Source organism: Ambystoma mexicanum, chromosome 1q (genome assembly GCF_040938575.1).
Source record: "Ambystoma mexicanum isolate Mex_15411 chromosome 1q, UKY_AmexF1_1, whole genome shotgun sequence".
NCBI classification, from domain to species: Eukaryota; Metazoa; Chordata; class Amphibia; order Caudata; family Ambystomatidae; genus Ambystoma; species Ambystoma mexicanum.
Window position 1 is genome coordinate 1,340,751,958 of NC_090922.1, and position 19,379 is coordinate 1,340,771,336.

At 45.3% G+C, this 19,379-nt stretch overlaps 1 protein-coding gene across 1 annotated transcript in view; it reads left to right on the top strand.

The window, feature by feature from the left end:
• NRDC (nardilysin convertase) overlaps positions 1–19,379 on the top strand; it is a 1,236,039-nt gene that overhangs the window by 178,054 nt on the left and 1,038,606 nt on the right. Inside the window, exons 9-10 of the mRNA XM_069642204.1 lie at positions 7,829–7,902; positions 8,082–8,151. Of these exons, the coding sequence (XP_069498305.1) occupies positions 7,829–7,902; positions 8,082–8,151 (144 nt within the window). The remainder of the gene's footprint in view (positions 1–7,828; positions 7,903–8,081; positions 8,152–19,379) is intronic.

Consider the following 19,379-nt stretch of genomic DNA (forward strand, 5'->3'; position numbering starts at 1 on the left):
ATGTACGATCAAAAACATTTGTGAGGCAGCTACGTGGTCTACTATTCACACGTTCACAATGGATTACTGCCTTGAGTCTTCCCTCGGTCATGATGGAAGTTTTGGAAAAGCTGTCCTCCATTCGGTTCATTAAAACCATTGAAAACTAAATTCTTACTCCCTCTGCCAAAACACACACTACTTTGGGAGTCTATCAAAGATGAGGAATATGTGGGAGTACACAATCCATTCGAAGAACAAGTTACTTACCCCAGGTAACGTTCTTTCGACTGGATGTTCCTCTCACGTATTCCTCATAGCCCTCTCAGCCTACCCCACAGTAGAATTTCCCATGCTATTACAGCTTTTGCTCTGTCACAATTTAGTACGGTCAAACCTGTGGTAATGCTGGTAGTTTCTACTGTAAGAAAAACAGAACTGAAGCCAACGGGTGTTGCGTGTGCCATATATACCTTCAATGACACTTCCCTCGAGACGGAGGCGTTTGAGGGACATCAAGTCGACTGCATCGATGCACAATGCCCTCTGCCGAAAACATTTTTTCCAAAGCGGCTGAAGCTGGATAGCCAATATCAAAGATTCAAAGATGAGGAATATGTGGGAGAAACATCCAGTTGATAGAACGTTACCCGGGGTAAGTAACTTGTTTTTCTGGGGACACTAAACAAAACAGACGTCCGACTAGTCTAACCATTGGAAGAGAGGGTCCCAACATGCTGTTTCATATACCTCCATATGTAGCCTGTCGTCAAGCGACGATACGAAAGGCAATGCGTCTGATGGGAATGATGGCTTCCTGCACCTACCTAGTGCCTCACGCCAAGCTGTGCATGCGTCCAATGCAAGACGGGCTAGTGAAACAATGATCGAAAGCACATTTTTTGAACAATCTAGTGGTGGTTGTGCAACCCCTGGTTCAATCGCTATTGAGGTGGAACAGAGGCAAACTGCGAAGAGGCCAGCCTTTCCCCACACACCAGCGATCGAGGCCACTCACGACAGACACATCGATGACCAGGTGGAGTGCTCACTTCCTCAATCGCACTGCTCACGGCCTATGGACACAGGCACTAACCAGGAAGCACATCAACCTTCTCGATCTACTAGCCATTCTCAAAGCACTTCAAGCATTCATCATTCAGCTAGCTCACAAAACAGTCCTAGTCCTTACAGACCTCACCACAGTCCAGTTTTATGTAAACCAACAGGAGGGGTACTCATTCTCCAGGGCTGACCAAACGAGCCCAGAACATCTGTTGGTGGGCACTGCATCACATGGACTTACTGGCACAACATGTTTCTGTGGAACTCAGTTCTCTGGCAGACGTACTAAGCAGAAGTACAATGCTAGCCTCAGAGCATGAATAGCAACTAACCATGCTTAACTTCTTCTCAAACTGGGGGTTCCTAGAGATGGACCTTTTAGCAACCCTGGAAAATGCACAATGCCAAGATTACGCGTCCAGGTTGCCCCCGAAAAGATCCAAGAGGAACGCACTTTTTTAAAAAAAAAAAACAATTTTATTGATTTTCTAAGTTACTAAAAAAGTACATAAATGCATTGTAATATTGCTTATACTTTTTTTTTACTATGAAGGTCTTTTTCACATGACGTAATAGGATTTATTTTAACTTTTAACTGTTCCCCCAACTTTCCCTCCCACCCCTACCCAAACTCCCTCCCTACTCTGAGTTGCCCGTAAGGTAGCCGATTGGTCCTTGCATATAGAGTATGTTAGGGTTGAGTCATCTGTGTTATTGGTGGCGGAATGTCTGTTATTACTGAGCCGTCGGGTACTGAGGCAAATAATGGTGGTGTTAATGCTATCCATGATTTAATGTCCTCGTTGTTGTCCCAGGAACACAAGTGTGACGTGTGCCTCAAGCCGCTGTCTCGGCCCCCTACCCATTTCTGGAGATCGCGCCACCGCTCTGCTATGTTGGGGCCACGAGGAGATTTCTTTGACTTAGCTATCCTACGTTTGGCTAGGATATATGCCAGATCCTTCATTTTAGATGTGTACCGTGTAGTTTTGGGGCACGTAAAGGGTCTCCGTAGGCAAGCCGAAGGTGATGGCGGGTTTGTAATAATACCTGGTTTGCCCAATTTAGACGCTACTCCAAAATTCCACCATAGTTGGGCATGTCCAGAACATGTGTAGCAGGCCAGCATCTGGGGCGTTGCATCTGTGGCAGTGTTGTGTGGTGGCTTCGGGGAAACTTTATTTTGAGGGACGTCAGATCTGCCCTGTGGGTAATGAACAGCTGGATCAACTGTAGTCTAGCGTTGCATGATACTTTCTTGTGATAACGCAAAATCTTTGCCCAGTCTGTGTATAGGAACGGGATGCCTAGGTCCTCTTTCCATTTGCTCCTAATCGCCAGAACTCCAGGGGGACCACTTTTCAGCAAGAAATCATATATCCTCGATATTGCGTGACCACTCTCTATGTTGTACAGGGTGTTAACTACAGATTGGGGTTCATTCTAAGGTGGGTGGTAAGGGATACCGGGCACCGGTAAGGAGACCAGTGCCGGTAATCCCTTACCGCCCTACAACAAGGTCCCTTAGCGGGTCCCTCCAGTAACGCCTGGTCTGACCAGGCGTTATGGACGGGACCGGTTAAGGGACCAGGGCGCCAATAATGGACTTGACATACGCAAGCCCGTTATTTGCGCCCTCCCCATTCCCATTGAGCTCTATGGGGGCTCAAATGGGACTGGAGAATGGCATTTTCAATGGGGACTTACCGGTCCCGTAAAGGTTGGACTACACCGGTAAGTCCCATTGAACTAGACCGGTGCCGGACCCGTTATTGGTGGCAGTCATGGTTCAAATAGTGCCATGACTACCACCAATCTCGGAATGAGGCCCATTGTGTTTCCATTATTTCGCCCATATGTTGGCTATCTGTGAAATATTATGTTCTGGATGGTGCGGTGCAACAGGTACTGGCCGTGGTGTTGCCGGTATTGATTACTGAAAAGTATGAAGGAAGTGCCGTTTATGAGGTCTTCTATTGTGGTGATACCGAAAAGATCCCAATGTGTGCGAATACCCAGCCGAGCCTGGGATATGATCGGTACCAGTGAGGCGAAGGGGATTTGTACTGTCAATTGGTCAGTCTTATCATTTTGATAGCCCTATCCCACATTAGAATGCCTAGCGTTAAGTTTGAATTCTGGGTGGGCCGGGACTTCTTATGCCTCAATAGTTCTTTGAGAAAGTAATTGGGCGCTGGGGGCTGAAGTAATATTTCTGCTACAGGCTCATCTGCCAGCCAGCCCACTACATGCTGCAATTGGCCTGCAATGTGGTATACCTAAAATGTGGGGCCTTGATGCCACCCTCGTCATAGAGCCTCTGTAGGGAGGGCAGTGCTATCCTACATCCATTGTGCCATAAGAACTCTCTACATAGGGAATCTTAAGCTTTTGAAGAACGTTTTCGGTATATTGTATGGGATGTTTGCGATTTGATGTAGGAGCCTGGGCAGCACCCCCATTTTTAATAGTGCCCATTAGTGAGAGGGGAAGTTTAGTCCAGAACTACATTGATTTTTTTTATACTATCCAGTGCATTTAGAGTATTATTGGCATGTTCCAGCACGGGCTAATGATCTATGTTGACGCCTAGATATCTGAACGGATCTACGCTTCACTGCAAAGCTAGAACAGGAAGTCTATCATAGCGCATCTTGGTTAAGCCTGCTAGCGGGAATAAGGATGACATATCTTTACTTATGGTAGTACCCAGTGATCCAGATAAGATTTTGAAGTGGGAGTATTTTACTCCCTGTTTTTAAACTTTGAGAGTTAATGTGATTTTAAGAGAGTAAAAATTACTTTTCTCCTTTGCAAAAGTAAAATGCATGTGACATCCAGCCGACGCATGCACAGACTGTATGGAAATCATTACCATACGGCGGCTTTCTGCAGTGTGACAGAATTCACCTTTCATTATTTCTGTGGTCTGGCTATTTGATCTCTCCTGTATATATTTAAATGTTGAAATCACAATAACCTAGCCAATTACATAGTAAAGCAAACATTAATTGTATTGTGTGTTTTGAGGTTCGATAGCAGAATTGTCATTTGATGTTTAATGAGTCCTTATTTTCTGGCGCTATTACTACCTAATGGTATGCCAATTTTATGATACAACCGTGCAGAGAGGCAATGACTCTAGGCTAAATTCAACATCTAATCTAATGGTCAAATGGTTATTTATATAGCGCTTTTGGCCAAGCGCTGTACATCGAACATATTTATCACTATTACCACCAAACCAAAGTCGGTACTCCTTTATTGACCTCGAAAGGATGAAAGGCTGAGTTGGACTTGCCGGGATTCGAGCCTGCAACGTAAAGATCACTCATATCTTGCAGCAATGAATGCTCAACCGGCTGAGCTATTTTATTGGCGAACATCCTTCAGAGGTCGGTTAACAGAGTATCGACTGAGGTATAATAATCACAGTACCTAGATGTTGGACAAACCATTTATGAAGCACTACATAAAGTTAAATACCTGGATTATCACAGGGACAGGTTTTGCGGAGTTACTATTTCTATTACAAATGTAACTTTCATTGGATTGTTTTTGAACAGCGTTTGCACTTCCTGGACAGTCAGGTTTTGGATGTTTTAATTGTAGTCTTGAAGATTTGAGAGGCTAGAACATCTGTGATTCGTGTAATGACAATCACTTGCCCTTGAGCAAAGACTCTGCTGCCACTGACCATTTATAGTAATTTACCCCATTTACTGAAAGGTTGAATAAATGTAAAGTAGACTCTGCATAGTCATAATTTTACACATTAAAGTGTAAATTATCAGTGTAAAAATGATCTGCCTCCGCATGATTATGCACACAGCACCAGAACTTAATTCTCAATTGCAACTTAGTTTTCCATCTAATTATACAATCCTAAGATTCTAGGAAAATATGCACAGTGCTTCTAAAGCTGAATGGGAAGAAACCATTCCTTTCATCACAGTGTGCAGTTTCTTTTTTATAAAGGCTTCAGAGAAATATATTGTGTTTCAGAGGTGGCTTGCAATTACAAACATGTAGATAAAAATTAAAAGAAGCCGCCTAGTTTCTATCAAGTAACCTGACCTTCGCACTGCCCTCTGCTCTAAACCTGTGTGTAAATGTACCCAGGAAAATAATAAAGATGTCGTATTTGCAAGATTTTCATGTGTAAATAGGCCTGGTACCCACCTTAAAAAGATCTAGGGCCATGATGTGAACTTGGTAAGCTAGGGGCTTGATGATTTCTCTAGTGGCCATGGCGTAGATTTGTGCTGCCAGGGGCTTGATGTGCACACTGCACTACTGGTGTGCTTGGAAGTTCCCAATTATGTTTGAGCAGTGTCTCGCGCCTTCCGCGGTCAATAAGGAAGTGTAACTGCCACAGCAGGAGGTGCATGTGAGTCTGAACTCCGTCATTCAGGGTGCAGCATGAAATCCAACACTTCTGATGCTGCCGCGACTCTGCGCGTTGACTTTTGGGAGCCCGGGAGGTCTCAGCGGGGTTCCTTGTGACCGCTGGTCGGTGCTGGCTTGGACCTCAGGGCTGTTGAGCAGGTAGGAGCCCTGTTAGCACGCTTATTTGTGCACTTGCGTGTGCTCAGGCGGTCCTCCGCTGGTCTGTACTCTCCGGGTATTAACCAGTTGAGTGTGTTGCTTAGATGCACGCTTGCGGGGGCTCAGGTACGAGGCTCAGTATGACACCCAGCCAGTGCAGGCGTGCAGGGGAGGACTCCGTAGCAAATTAGCGGGTTGGTGCTTCGCTACCACTCGCACATATGATTTGGTGTTTGCTCAGGTGGGCTGCAGCTGGTCCGCACTCACCAGGTATTCTCTCGTTGCCTGTCTTGCCTCTGTGCTCACAGTATCCACATATTCAGGCGCACTGCAAAGGGATGCAGTTGCAGGCACCATTTTCTTTTCTCTGCAGCATTCCGGTGAAATTCCCGAAGCGCCGTTCTATCCCACCACAAGGGCATAGTGTTCCACAGGCGGAAAGCTCACTCTGTAAGTGCTTGGGCAGGTGTACGTCCGTTTAGGTTATTAAAAAAACTTGTGTTCTTTCTCCGGATCATATCGGACCAAGCAGGAGCTCTTAGTAAAGCCTCCTCACACCATGGCTGCTGGCCACGCCCTGCAAGGGGAACACACTTCTGATGAACTGGTCAGGGAAATATGCATATGCTCCCCCAACCCCCCGCACACTGCCCCTGCATCCCATACCCATCCTCCCCCCTTCCCTGACACCTCTGCTCAACCAGATAGTCCACAAGCTACATCGGGAAAAGTAACGCTAATCCTAATGACTCCATTGTGGGCCCTCCAGACCTGGTTCTCACACTTACAAATGATGTCCCTGTGTCCTCCCCATGACGCTACCCTGCACAGACAACCTGCTGACCCAGGATCAGGGAACAACGCTGAACCCATGCCTTCAGAAGCTGAATTTAGCAGCTTGGCTCCTCCTAGAACAAAGATGCATGGAAATGCGCAAGGAGGCACGCAAGCCTAACACACTGCACTGCTACTTCTCAAATGGAAACGCTTTGTATTATGGTGCAGAACACGTTCTGTCAATCCAACCAACTGTTCACCCACTAATATAGTCAACTACCTGCTCTACCTACTTGACTCGGGATTAGTCTTGAACTCAAAGTTCACCTAGCGGCTCTCTCCGCTTACACCACGTCGCTGAATTTGTTTTTGTGATGGAAGGTGCCCGTGTTTAAAGATTTCATGGAGGGCGTCAGAACTGTACCGTGCCATCTCTAATCCTACTCCCGGCTGGGACCTCAATGTTGTACTCACAAGGCTCATGTGGGGCCTTCGAGCCTATGCCCAAAGCCAGCCACAAACACCTTGCATGCAAAACGGCCTTCCTAATAGCCTTCCAAATAGCCGTTACTTCTATCAGAAGGGTCAGTGAACTACACCCTCAGTCTGTACAAGACCCCTTTGTAGTTGTAGTCCTAAACATAGACAAGGTGGTGCTACGACACATACTCGCACTCACCCAAATTCATATAAAAATGTCAAAGTATAGATCTTCGTGTTTTTTTCCAAAACCCAACAATCTCAGCAGGGCCAAGTCTGCATCCACTGGATGTACCCATAGCTGTCATGTTCTACCTTCAAAAGACAAAGCCTATCAGAAAGACAGATTGTTTCTTTGTATCTGTAGCTGCTGGAAGGGAAGGAGCCCCCTATCGCTAAAGCAGCGATTTCCAAATGTTGTCAACTGCATCCAACTCTGTTACTCTCTTGCCAAGAGAACATTGCACTTTAAGCCCAGAGCACACTCAACTTGAGGCACTGGGGCAACTTTAGCCTTCATAGCAAACGTGCCTTTAGATGTCATTTGCAAGGTTGCCACTTAGAGTGCAATACACACCTTTACCCAACATTACTGTCTGGACACACATTCTAGGGGTGATGCACATGTGGGACATGCAGTGCTGAAACATCATCTCTTTGCAGCGCTACCTTCTAATAACTCAGCTTTTGCTTGCTCCCAGCCTAAATCTTAGTACTGCTTGCTAATCCTATCCAAAGCCTGTTATTCTAAGCAGATCCACAAGCCTCAGAAAGGGATACATTACTCTTGGTAATCTTCAGCTTCTTAGCTTGGTTAATTTGTATATATTTTCTGCTTATAAAATCTAATTTTGCTTTGTTCAAATGTTGAAGGGCTAAGACTATTATTTATGTTGCGCTTAGAAACACTTGTGTAAAGGCAAGTTATAAATGACTTATCATATATCATATAATTACTAACCTGTTTTCTTTTTTTTAGTGGTTTACGGAAGCCAGATTTTAGTCATCTAACTGAGCCTTTTAATACACCAGGATTTAATACACTTTATAGAGGTGAGTGGTTTTACTATTCAGAGGTGTTATTTATACAAATTAATACATCACCAATCGCTGATACTTGATTAAAATAATGCCACTATTAATCTAACATTAAGTTGTGACTACATTCCTGATGATATACAAAATTACCCTGCTTTCATGTTTAACGAGTGTACTACATTTTGTTTGTTTAGTTGTTCCAATTCGAAAGGTTCATGCTTTGACTATCACTTGGGCTCTACCACCTCAAGAACAGTTTTACAGGTAAACCATTTTAAATAGTCTCTTTCACTTGTTGCTTGACCATATTTGTCTAATTTCATATGTTTCATGAATTAATATCCCATCTGTTTAGGGCTCAGAATAGGGGTACACTTTGTTTCCTGTGGATGTGACTTATTCTTTGTGAATTTAACGTAGTGCATCCATTTTTGTTATGATTGTAAAGAAAGTTATTTAATATTTAGCATCTTGCTACTGTGTGGTGGCTAATCAAGAACCACTGACTCTAAACGTGATATACCTAAGAAGTCCCTCATTCTATTCTCCATTAAAGAAAAAATAAGGTTGCCCACCCACCCCCAAACTGTCCTGTCGTGATGCACTGTTAGAGCAATCGCCTCCTTGTCAATTTTCCTTGTATACATTTTTTCTTTGAGATTATTTTGTTTTCTGAAAGGATGCAGTCAACAATTTTTACATACAAAAAATACTTTGCCGTTAGTTAACAACTACCTTACCCGGTGCTGATGGCAGTAATACCTTCAGAACTGGGCTTAGGTGGTTAATGGATTGCTGCCCTAGTTAAAAGACCTGTTATCGGCAACCACTGAAGAAAGTATTGCCCAATTAAAAGATGAATATCTTCACCCATGAGCAGGATTCTGAAACAAGTTGCAACAAATGGAACCCAATTCAACATTAGAAACTCATTTATCAATAAAACCATAATTAAAAGGCAGAAAAACTAAAGTAAACTAGGCATGTTTCTGCTTGTTTTGGTTTACTGTAATCAAGGGGCAGAGTAGGGCAGTGCAATCAATCGTGTTACTGTACAGATTAGTGCACATTTCTGTTTTACATATATCAACTAGCCAGTGAAGCAACACTTGAGCAATATAACCAGGGGAAGGGGGAGGAGGGATCATTACAGGTGAGACCTAGTATTAAAGGTTTTATTTTTACACATTTTCCTCCATAGATTCCTATGGGACCCCTATTCCTTTTGCTTGTTTTGATCCCTGCCCTGACTTTTTGAGGTCAGTAAAAAGCCTTCTTTACTTTCTGTGCCCGTTTTGCTCTTTTGGGGAAACTGTCTAGTCCCTTTAGACTGTCAGTACGGAGAGGCTATGATACGCTTTATGAATTCTTTGTGTGTGTGAATCAGAGGAAGGGGCTGCGACTGTCTAGTCCCAATCCACAACCTCTGGTTCCCGAGCATCTGTCACTGGGCGGATGTGATGACCAGTGATTGCACATGATTGGACAGCCCTGAGCTGTTTTAATCTTGCAGATCCTTACTATTGATGGGCTTTGGCTTGCTCCCAGCCTAAATCTTGGATAATAGGGGGACTCCTGCCACTGTTCATTAAATCACTGTTGGAGCCAAGACTTCTACGAAGAAAAATCAGCCTGCTGACAACCGCTGCAGCTGACCAGCATAGACTCCAGTGGTGCCCCGGTGTAGACCTGTTCTTTTGTTCTCATCTCAAGAAGGCCCTTGTTGGTGCTTTGATCCCAGAACCTGTGGCAACAACTAGTCTCAGCTCTTGCTAGAGGATCCGTGTCTGCTGAGCCATCGGTAGTCTCCTTGGACCAACCAATGGACTGAATAGCTCCCACCTGGTCTACCTCGCTACAGTACAGCCGTCATCGTTCTGAGCAGAGCCTTGGGACTATGCAGATTTCCAGCTTGTGCCACAAGTTGCCGGCGCCTGCATGGACAGCTTTCTACATCCAATGGAAGCTGTGCTGCGGCTGCTTCTGTGTTTGCCGCTGTACGATCACCTGTCGCCGCTTCATTGTCCATGAGGTGTCCTGTGGCCATCTCTCCTGCAGATGTTTTCCTTTGTCTTAACTGGAAACTGCCTGGAACAGATTCCTGTGAACCATGACAGCCCAAAACTAAATCCCAAGAAACAAAGTCCCCTTCGGTCTAGACGACCATCACAGTGGTCACAAGAAAAAAGAAGCTAGAACAACGTCTGGAACCTACACAAGTGTAATTCAGAACATTCCGAGCCAGGGGGTAAGTCTACATACCTGTTGCTGTCTCTCCCTGTCTCCCATAGGGTACCCTGGGCATACAACCGTGATCCGAGTACTTACCTGAACTTTACTAAATACCTATCTAACTTTAAAAATGTTTTAAAAGAAGCACCACTACAGCCCTCTGCATCACATCGGAATAAGATCCAACATAAAAGCTATACATTCAACCTTGTGACCATTGGACGCACAGCGCCATACCATTTCAGGGTTGGACTTGAGAGAAGATGTTGTTTTGGTGGTTTTGCCTATTATCCCTTCATCTGCATGGAACTAATAATAATAATCAATATGTAATTGTATTCTCCTAATGCTGAATGTGTATCTATGTTTGGTTTTGTGTCACAATACTTACCTATTGTTAGGGAGAATTCTCATAAATGTGCTAATTCCTTCATCCTAGAGACCCCGACCAACTTTGCTGGATTTTGAGGACTTGATTTTTTGTTACCTGGAAAGAGTGTGAGCCTTTTTTCCCACTCTTTCAAGTATTTTGCTGTGTGTTTTACTCTTGTGTTCTTTGATTATGGAGTTTTAGGCTCATCTTTTCATGTGTGTTACACAGCACCCTCAGTGCAGTCACACAGGATGTCTTTTAGACTTCCCAAAGGTCTAACTCCCTTCTCTGGGATAAACTACAGTTTCCCAGTAAATGTAAAGTTAAATTGACTTTACTAGTCTTTTAAATTCCTAGACGCAGCACATACTATCTTCCTGTAGAGTGCTGAAGGGGTTACCTAGTATCCCGTTTCTAGAAACTCATGAAGCAGTCAAATGCTACCCTTTCCTATCGTAATGGCTGGTGGCAGTGGTTTTACAACGAACTACCATGATTTTTTTCCGACCGAGAACACTGGTAGCTAAAAATCTCGGGAGTCATGTATTTTTTTTATTTTAATTTGGTTTTATTCATTTTAAATGAATAACATAAAAGGAGAAAAACAAAGGAAAATGAGAAATGTCACATTATGTTGTACACCTCCATTAACATATAATAGCTTAACTGAGACGGAACATGTTATATCATTTCACTTTCTTAATTTGACAGTAATTCCATATCTCTGGGTGTATCACATCAACACCCCCACCCCTTCTTGGATTAGCATACATCTTATGCACGTTCTTGTAGCGTGGGAGCTACGAAGGCACAGTGAACATAGTTCCAATGTCTGGCAGTTCTGTTACCACTTGAGTCTCCTTCCACAGTGATTTGCTGGGTTTGGCGTCTAGTTTCAGGACCCTGTGGGCTCCCCCGGTTGGGAGTCTGAGGTCGTTGCAAGGTATTTATTCTTAAAGTCCGCCCATAAAGCTTTGCATTGGGCCGCTTTATCATGTAGGGAGGCGGTAATTGTTTCCATTGAATAAATGTTTGATGCCAAGTTGATCCATTCATTCTTTCCTGGAACTGTTAATATTAAGTAGGGATCGGCGTCTCTTTGAATCCCGTCTATTTGCTTGATCCACCCTGAAACACTTGCCAACACTTTGATGCGTGGGCAACCCCACCACATATGCCAGTAGTTGTCTGTTTCTCTACATTTTCTCCAGCAACTTGGGCTCATTGTTTGGGACATTTTGGAGAGTCGTAGGGGGTCGTATTGCCACCTGTGTAAGAGTTTGATGGCGTTTAGTTTGTATTGGCTGGATATGGAGGTCTTGGAAGCCTCTCACACATTATTTCCCATTGGTCAGGTTGTATCTCTTCTCCAATATCTTTTTCCCATCTAGTTCTCAGGGGGTCCGTGGATCCCTCTCCTGCCGCTATTAACTCTTGGTACATTGCGGATATGAGACCTTTCATGTCGGATTTAGAGTCCAAGAGTCTCTCAAACGGGGTAAAGTCTCTTTTAAGTTTGTCTCTCCATTCGCGTTTTGTTAATACACCTTTTAGTTGGATAAACTGGAATGTGGATAGAGTGCCTATACCCAATGCCTCCGTCAGCTCTGGTAGAGTGATGAACAAATCTTTTCTCTGTAGCTGCCCCACCCTTTCTTGGCCCGCCTCATACCATGGTTGGAACCTCCCCACGTTGGGGGTGTGATTGTTTATGCCGGGTGACCATAGGTGGCTGAGCGGGGACGACCAGGTAGTGATTTTGCGCATTTCCTTGCCTGTCCGCCATGTGCTCCATATGGTGCTCAATATGGGGTAGTCTTTGATTTTCCTTTGCACCCTTTTGTGCGGGGTCCATAGCCACTCCGATACAGTAGCCGTAGTTTATGTTCTGGACTTGTCGAGGACAACAGAGTCCAGAACATAAACCACTTGGAGGTGGAAAAGCACTGTTTGAACATTTAAGGTTTTTTGCATATGGATTCAGAGTAACCTTTTCTAGGAGTTATAAGAAACCATGTTTGAAAATTGTCAGCCTGCCGTGGTCTGAGAGACACTGAACTAAAGACAGAAGTGCGTTGTGGGGGTCAGAAATCATCCACCTGAAGCCATATTTTAGTGATTCTTAACTGACTTAAGCCGTGTAATATTGTTTAGTTTTAGTGGTAGCACAAACATAGGTTAAGGTAGGTTTAAATTTAGGGACAGAGGATTAACTTTATGAGCCACATCCTGGCGAGCACCAGTTTGTTCTTTGAAGTTAGAGAGAAGTCATTGTAGACCTGGGGTTGGTTGAGGATTCTTTTCCTTTAATAAACGACCGTTGAATTATGTCTTCTTGTCCGTCTCCTATGTCTGACCCACCACATTACTTCTTTCAGGTTTTGGCTAACCTCAGTTTACCATAACTAGGTTGCCCTCCCAAAATCCTCCCACCAGGGCTTATTTTTTTTTTATCCAACTTAACACCAAGCAAAACAAATGGTAACAAAGTCTTGGTGGATATCAATGCTGATTTGAGAGTTATATTTGACTTTTTCTAATTCGGTTCAGTTTTCAAAAAGGTAGATGATTAATTCCATGTTTTTGTGCAGACACTGCAAAGGCTTTCCCCCCTTTGCATAAGGCTTTTAAATTTGGGTGGTGGAGCCTAGTTAGGAGTGTAGGGAAACAGATACTTGGACCCTTTGCTATATAGAAATCTGTGGGTCAGGCACAGCTAATTTTCGATTTTGACAGGGAGCATTTTAGTGTCATGAATGCAATAGTTATGGTTCGCTTTTGCAGAGGTTTTGTACCTGTCTACAAACGTGAGGCATATGTACATGGAGTTTTTATTTTTTATTTTCTCTCTTCCCTGTGAGATTCACTACCGATTTAACTCTGTACATGTGTCCCTGGACCAAAGCTAGTTACCTTCCCAAACTATACCCTATTTTTTAACCTCTTCTGTGTGGGCAATCTCTTATTTAAATATTATGTCGTATCCTAAGCACACAATTGCCATGGTAAGAGTTTACTGCTCAGTCATCCACACTACCATAAGGTGAGCAGGTATGGATTGCAGGAATCGGTGTTGCTTAGTTGTTGATCAGTCTCCTTCCCCCAAACACAGGGAAGCATGCAACCATCCTTGCATATGTAGCCATTGTTTGGGTGTTGCCAAAAGATATCGTGAAACGCCTATAGCTGCTATGCCCTGCAAACTGGCTATTGCTGATTGCACATTGAATGCAGAAAATTCAAGACAGAGACCTGAAAAAGGTGCAATTGCTAGCAGCAATTTGGAATTTCCAAGGGGTAACATCACCAGAATGAGGGGACAATGCGGACCCACAGTATGCAACAGCAATCGCCAGTTTCATCTTCCTAGTCTACATCATCTGCGTCTACAACTAGCTCAGTCAAGAAGGGAGTACCTTGCCTTAAAGAATGCAAGCTACAGATCCAAAAGGTCCAGCTCTTGCCCTGCCTTCCGTTAAGCAGTCAACAGCCAGTGACTCGCCAGATGGAGCTGAGAAACCGGGAAATGGATGCAAATCGGGAAATGGATCTCAAACTTAGTGTGCTTTCTCCGGTTTATAATTAGATTGCGAGTATTTAAAAATTGCATTGTGAAACCTTGGCCTTTTCTCCGCTATTCAGGAATCTCAAACTGGTGTGTTTTTCTCCAGTATTTAAAAATTGCATTGTGAAAGTAGTGCCGTTCTGTGGTTTGGCCTCCTAACAAAGCACTCATCTAGCGAACCTTCTACCACTATCTAAGCACCTGTTGTCTTATCCAATTGTCAACTTGTCCAATTGCAACTTGTCACGTCTGTCTCGTCTGCTTGCGTCCTTCCCTAGTGTTCTCCCCTTCCACTTCCCTCCTCTCCCTACCTACTCTATGGTGATCGCCTATCTTTTCTAACTGCTTCTCTATCGACTATCCTGCTCTCCTCACTAAATCTGATAGGAAGAAGTTTATAAGGATATCCTGGTCTCCAACCCAGGCCTCCCTATCGCCGACACCTATACCAGTGCCTCCTCCAGGCAAACTTTCACCGACATCCTCTTTGTCGTTCCCTCGCCAGACCTACGGACTCTACATATGGTTTCTATGATCTCCCCCTTCTCTTCCTCTCCCGTTAATGGTGGCACCCAATGGGAGGCCCTCCTAGCCTCCTTCAACTCTTCTATGGTCATTGTTAATGTTTACTTGAATGGTACCATCTTGGTTCAAGGCCCTCAAACCAACCTTCTCTTTGATAGACGCTTCCCGCGCCTCATCAATTTCCTTTCTTCTCCTGCTGTCCCCTCTCTCCCCTCCATGGCTTCCTTGCCTTCCCCTGCTGTCTCCTCCTTGGCTACCTTGCCCTCTCCTCCTTCCTCTTCTGCCCCCCCCCCTTCCCCTCGGGCTGCTTCTACACCACCGCAGGCCATACCTCTGATTTGTACCCCTCCCCGGAAGTCTTTCAAGGACGGCAACCTTCTCCATTTTGCCACTCTAAACTCTCGCTCAGCTGTCACACTCCTGACATCTGGCGCCTCCTGGAGGAACTTGACCTCAATGTCCTCCGTCTCACCGAGACATGGCTCATGGCCAGCTCTGTCACAAGCTTTTACACTCTCCTCCTTGCTGGCTACAAGATCCTCTCTGCAGCCTGATCCAACAGACCCGGAGCGGGTGTAACCCTGATCTTCCCTGAGTGGATTCCTGCCTCCGTCATTCCTACAGAGGCCTACTCCTCCTTCGAATGCCTTGTCTGCAGGCTCTTTCTCTCTCCTGGCCATTCCCTTACTGTGGCTACAATCTATCGGCCACCTGGTCAGATCTCCTCCTTCCTCAAGAGTGGGTGGACCACTCCTCTTCCCCCCCTGGTCTCAACCACTCAACTCCTCCTTCTTGGTGACTTCAACATCCGCCTGTGTGCTCCCTGTCCTTCCACTGTACTCTTTCGCAACCTTTGCGACTCTCGCTCACTCTCTATTCTCCCCTCTGGCCGGACTCACTTTACAGGGCACACTCTGAATGTACTGATCTCTTAGGCCTTCCCCTTTCGATCCCTCTCACCACTCCTCTCTCTTGGAGTGATCACTTTCTCGTTTCCTCCCAATTCACCCTCTCTACCCCTCAGGCCAAGCCAACTCCAGCACTGCCACCTACCTTCTCGGTTATCCGACCCATAAGGCGTGTCTCAGTTGAGGCTTTCGCTGCCGCGTTCTCATCCACCTTCCACTCCTTGGCTGACTCACACCCTGACACAGCCCTTTCCACTCTCCACTCTGCTATATCTGATACTCTGTTCTTGCCCCTGTCATGAGGATCATATCTCTCCTGGACTGAAATCTCTGCACTGGCTCCAAGTGGCGGCGAGGATTAAGTTCAAAACAGTCTGCATTGTCCATAAGGCCTTCTGGGGCCTGGGACCTCAATACCTTCAACTCTCTCTTCCTAAATATCTTCCATCTAGAGCTCTTTGCTCGTCCGCCTCCAACTCACTTGGGGTCCATCGCTTCTCCAAGCAGCTAGTTGGTGGTAGATCTTTCTTCTGCTGGGGCCTCCCTGCCTCTCTGAAACTTGAGGAGAACAATCTCTGGTCCCGGAAGCACCTTAAGACCTTCCTCTTTGCTTCTGCTTTCTCTCCTCCTCTCCCCTGTTGATCTCCTGGCTGAATCTAAACTGCACTGGTTACCTGGCTACCGTCTGATCTCGGGCCCAAGTCCCCCCCGCCTCCCTGCTAGTTGCACACTTACACTGGCAACCCTTGCACTCGGGGACTGTTTCTGTATCTCTACCGCTCCTACTAGCACTTGACCCCTGATGTCTGCACTTACCCTTGCACTTGCTACCAGCTGGCTGAACTTTTTATTTATTGTCTTATTTATTGTGTTTATTCATTTTATTGTTATCCTATGTATTGCACTGCCCCCTGCCCACTGCCCTTTTCCCCCTCTCCCCTCCCCTGCACTTACGCAATCTCAATGTCATCTGGCCTAGTAGGATCGTTGTCTCTGTCTTCACACTGTTTCCCCTCTCTTGCCTCGCCAAGCCTTAAAACACTTGTTTATAGGCCCGTTATAAATGCCTTATCATATAAATATAATTTCTGATGTTTGTCAATCTGCTTAGAATCACATGCTGAGCATAGTCCGACATCCAGTGGTCACTGCGGAGTATTGCATCTTGTCTTTCGAGAATTGAAAGGGGACGTCGACATGGGCGTGCCTTTAACAATATCCCTACGTGACGTGTAGTGTACCCAGGATCCCTCGTGTGTAGAGGTCCCTCAGATTGTTTTTTTCCACCCAGATAACTGGTCGCCCCTATGCAGAGTTCGTAAAGAACATTGCTATTGTCCTACGACCTTTGTTTGAGTATTCTATAAATACATTTTAATAATACCCCTTCCGTCCCTTGTCTCGACTGCTGTTCCAGTTTACGCCGAAGACCTGTGAATTTCAACGGAAGGGGATTCCGTCGACTTCGCCGACCATGTGGCCGGGCCTTTCGCCGGCCTATACAGTAGCGAGAGTGGGGTTGTGTGGACATTTCTTTTCGAAACTGAAAATGCCTTTCCCGTTCGTCCCCCTTTCCCTGTCTGTCTTAGTCACTCTGTGTAACCTCAGCTATGGAGATGGCTCAATTTAGATTTTGCCCTATTTGTAAGAGCAAATTCCCATGGAAGGATAAGCACAGACGGTGTAACCGGTGCTTGCCGCTCGATCATAAAGAGGAAGGGTGTTCAGCCTGTAAGCTCCTCAGCCCCAAGACCTTGAAAGAGCATAGAGTAAAACGGTGGGCGGCCTATGGTATGTCCAAGGCTGATACTTCTCCCACTGCTGCTACAACCGGAGGTTGTTGACCTTTCGAGCTCTGCTATGGGGATCTCACACCCCGGTGACAAAGACAGCCATGTGCATGACACTAAGCACACAACCCCTAGCCTTTCTTCGACTACGTCGAAAAAGAATTTGGCGCCAACGGGTGCAACGGTAACTCAGGTGACACCCGCAGATCGGCAGCTCTACCTGCAGCCGCATGCGTGCCTGTCTGGGCAAACCAAAACAAAGGGCGCTACCCCCAAAACACAGTTACATTGACATGCATCATAGGAAACACGTACGGCGGCGAGAAGCGGAAGACTCAAGACACCGCCGAAAGTTACGGCACTGCCCGAAAAGGTGGCAGGCCCCGATTCACCCGAAACAGACTCCCGTACAATCGTCAGATGTACCTACGTGTCTCCCGACCGGTGAGGACTTCGAAGTAAGTCTGGCAAGAATTGTGGCTGCCGATTCACATAGACTGCAGGCTAGGGACTCTCCGAAAGTCTCTGAAAGACCCAAAGATCCGCTGAGAATTAAGGGAAGCGATCAGAAGCCGAAAGAAGGAAAGAAAGATGCCCATCCTTCATCTGTCCCGCCAGAGGAATTCTCTGAGTGAGAAAGACTTTCTTTCAACGCTAAGGCACATAGCTCTAAGTTTTTCAACGGAAGAGTGCTAGGGACACTTTTACGACAGAAGACCCCCTGAGAGACACTTTTCCACCCCTAGACTGTTCTAAATCGTCAGTCTGGACTAGGGAAAAGTTTGAGGACTGCATGGAAAGGCTAGACAAATTCATATCACGTGTAGAACAACCTATACCAAGAAGGCCAAGGGAAGAAAGCCCTGCTAACCATAGAGCCAAATTCCCAAGGCTTTTTGACCCCTCTTTAGAAAAGGACACATATAATTATGACCTCACTGAGGAGAACATGCCACCAGTTAAGGTACAGGAAAATCCCTTTTATAATGAAGAGGAACATGGGCCCATTGAAGGCTGGGGGGAGGACCCAGATGTGGGTGACCCTCAACCATGGCAATCTCCAGAGACACAAGAACCGGACCCAGATATTCTGGCTTTGGAGTCTCCTTAAAACACCCCTACAAGGAATTAACACCCCTACAAGGAATTCCTCTCCTATTGATGATCAAGTAACATTTAATGTAATGTTACGTAAAGCAGCTGATCACTTTAAAATCGCCATGGAAGAAACAGCACCTGAAGCCAACTTCTTTGAGGATATACTCAGAGAAGCCGCCAACCAGCCAAGCCATCCCCCTACTCAATTCAATTAAGAAACTCATTGCTCCATCTTTGTGTACGCCTGCTCTTACGAGAGGTGTAAACCCAAGAATTGAAAAACTCTTCCGCCCTTCTCCATCAGACCCTCTGTACATTGGAGGTCTTTCTACCCCAGATTCTTTGGTAGTCCGTACCACAAGGAAAAGAGCAGTGGTCCCTTTATTTTATTTATTACATTTGTTACTCGCCCAGACCCACGGGTATCACAGTGAAAATTCAATAAATTGAGGCATTTTTATACAATTACAGTTACCATCACACAGAACATATTTTAAGATACAAATAAATCATATGATCACAATTCTTATACTCAATTCAGTTGGTCAAAGTAGCAGGTCACATATTATTTAACGCGTTCAGTTAAGTTAGTATTTGTTAAATAACCAAGTTTTCAAATAACCACCTTTATCAACAGGTGAGGCTCCCACTGACAAGGGAAAAGACTTTATGCCCTGGGCAAGAGTGTTACCACAGCGTCAGCGTACTCCATGCGTATCGCCAATAACACTAGTCTATTAGCCAGTTACGCAGATGCGCAGTGGGCTTTAATACAAGAAGGCCTACAAGAAGCTCCAGAACCTCTACGGACGCTCCTACTTACCAGAGTCTCTGAAGGTAGGCAAGTTAACCAAAGTATTTTAAAGAACACTTTGGATTCTGCCGAGACCGCCAGCCGAGCCCTTGCTCAAGGCATTCTCTCAAAAGAGATGCGTGGCTCCGAAACTCAGGGTTAACACCTGAGACGCAAGCATCTCTTATAAAAAAAAAAAACCTGCGGA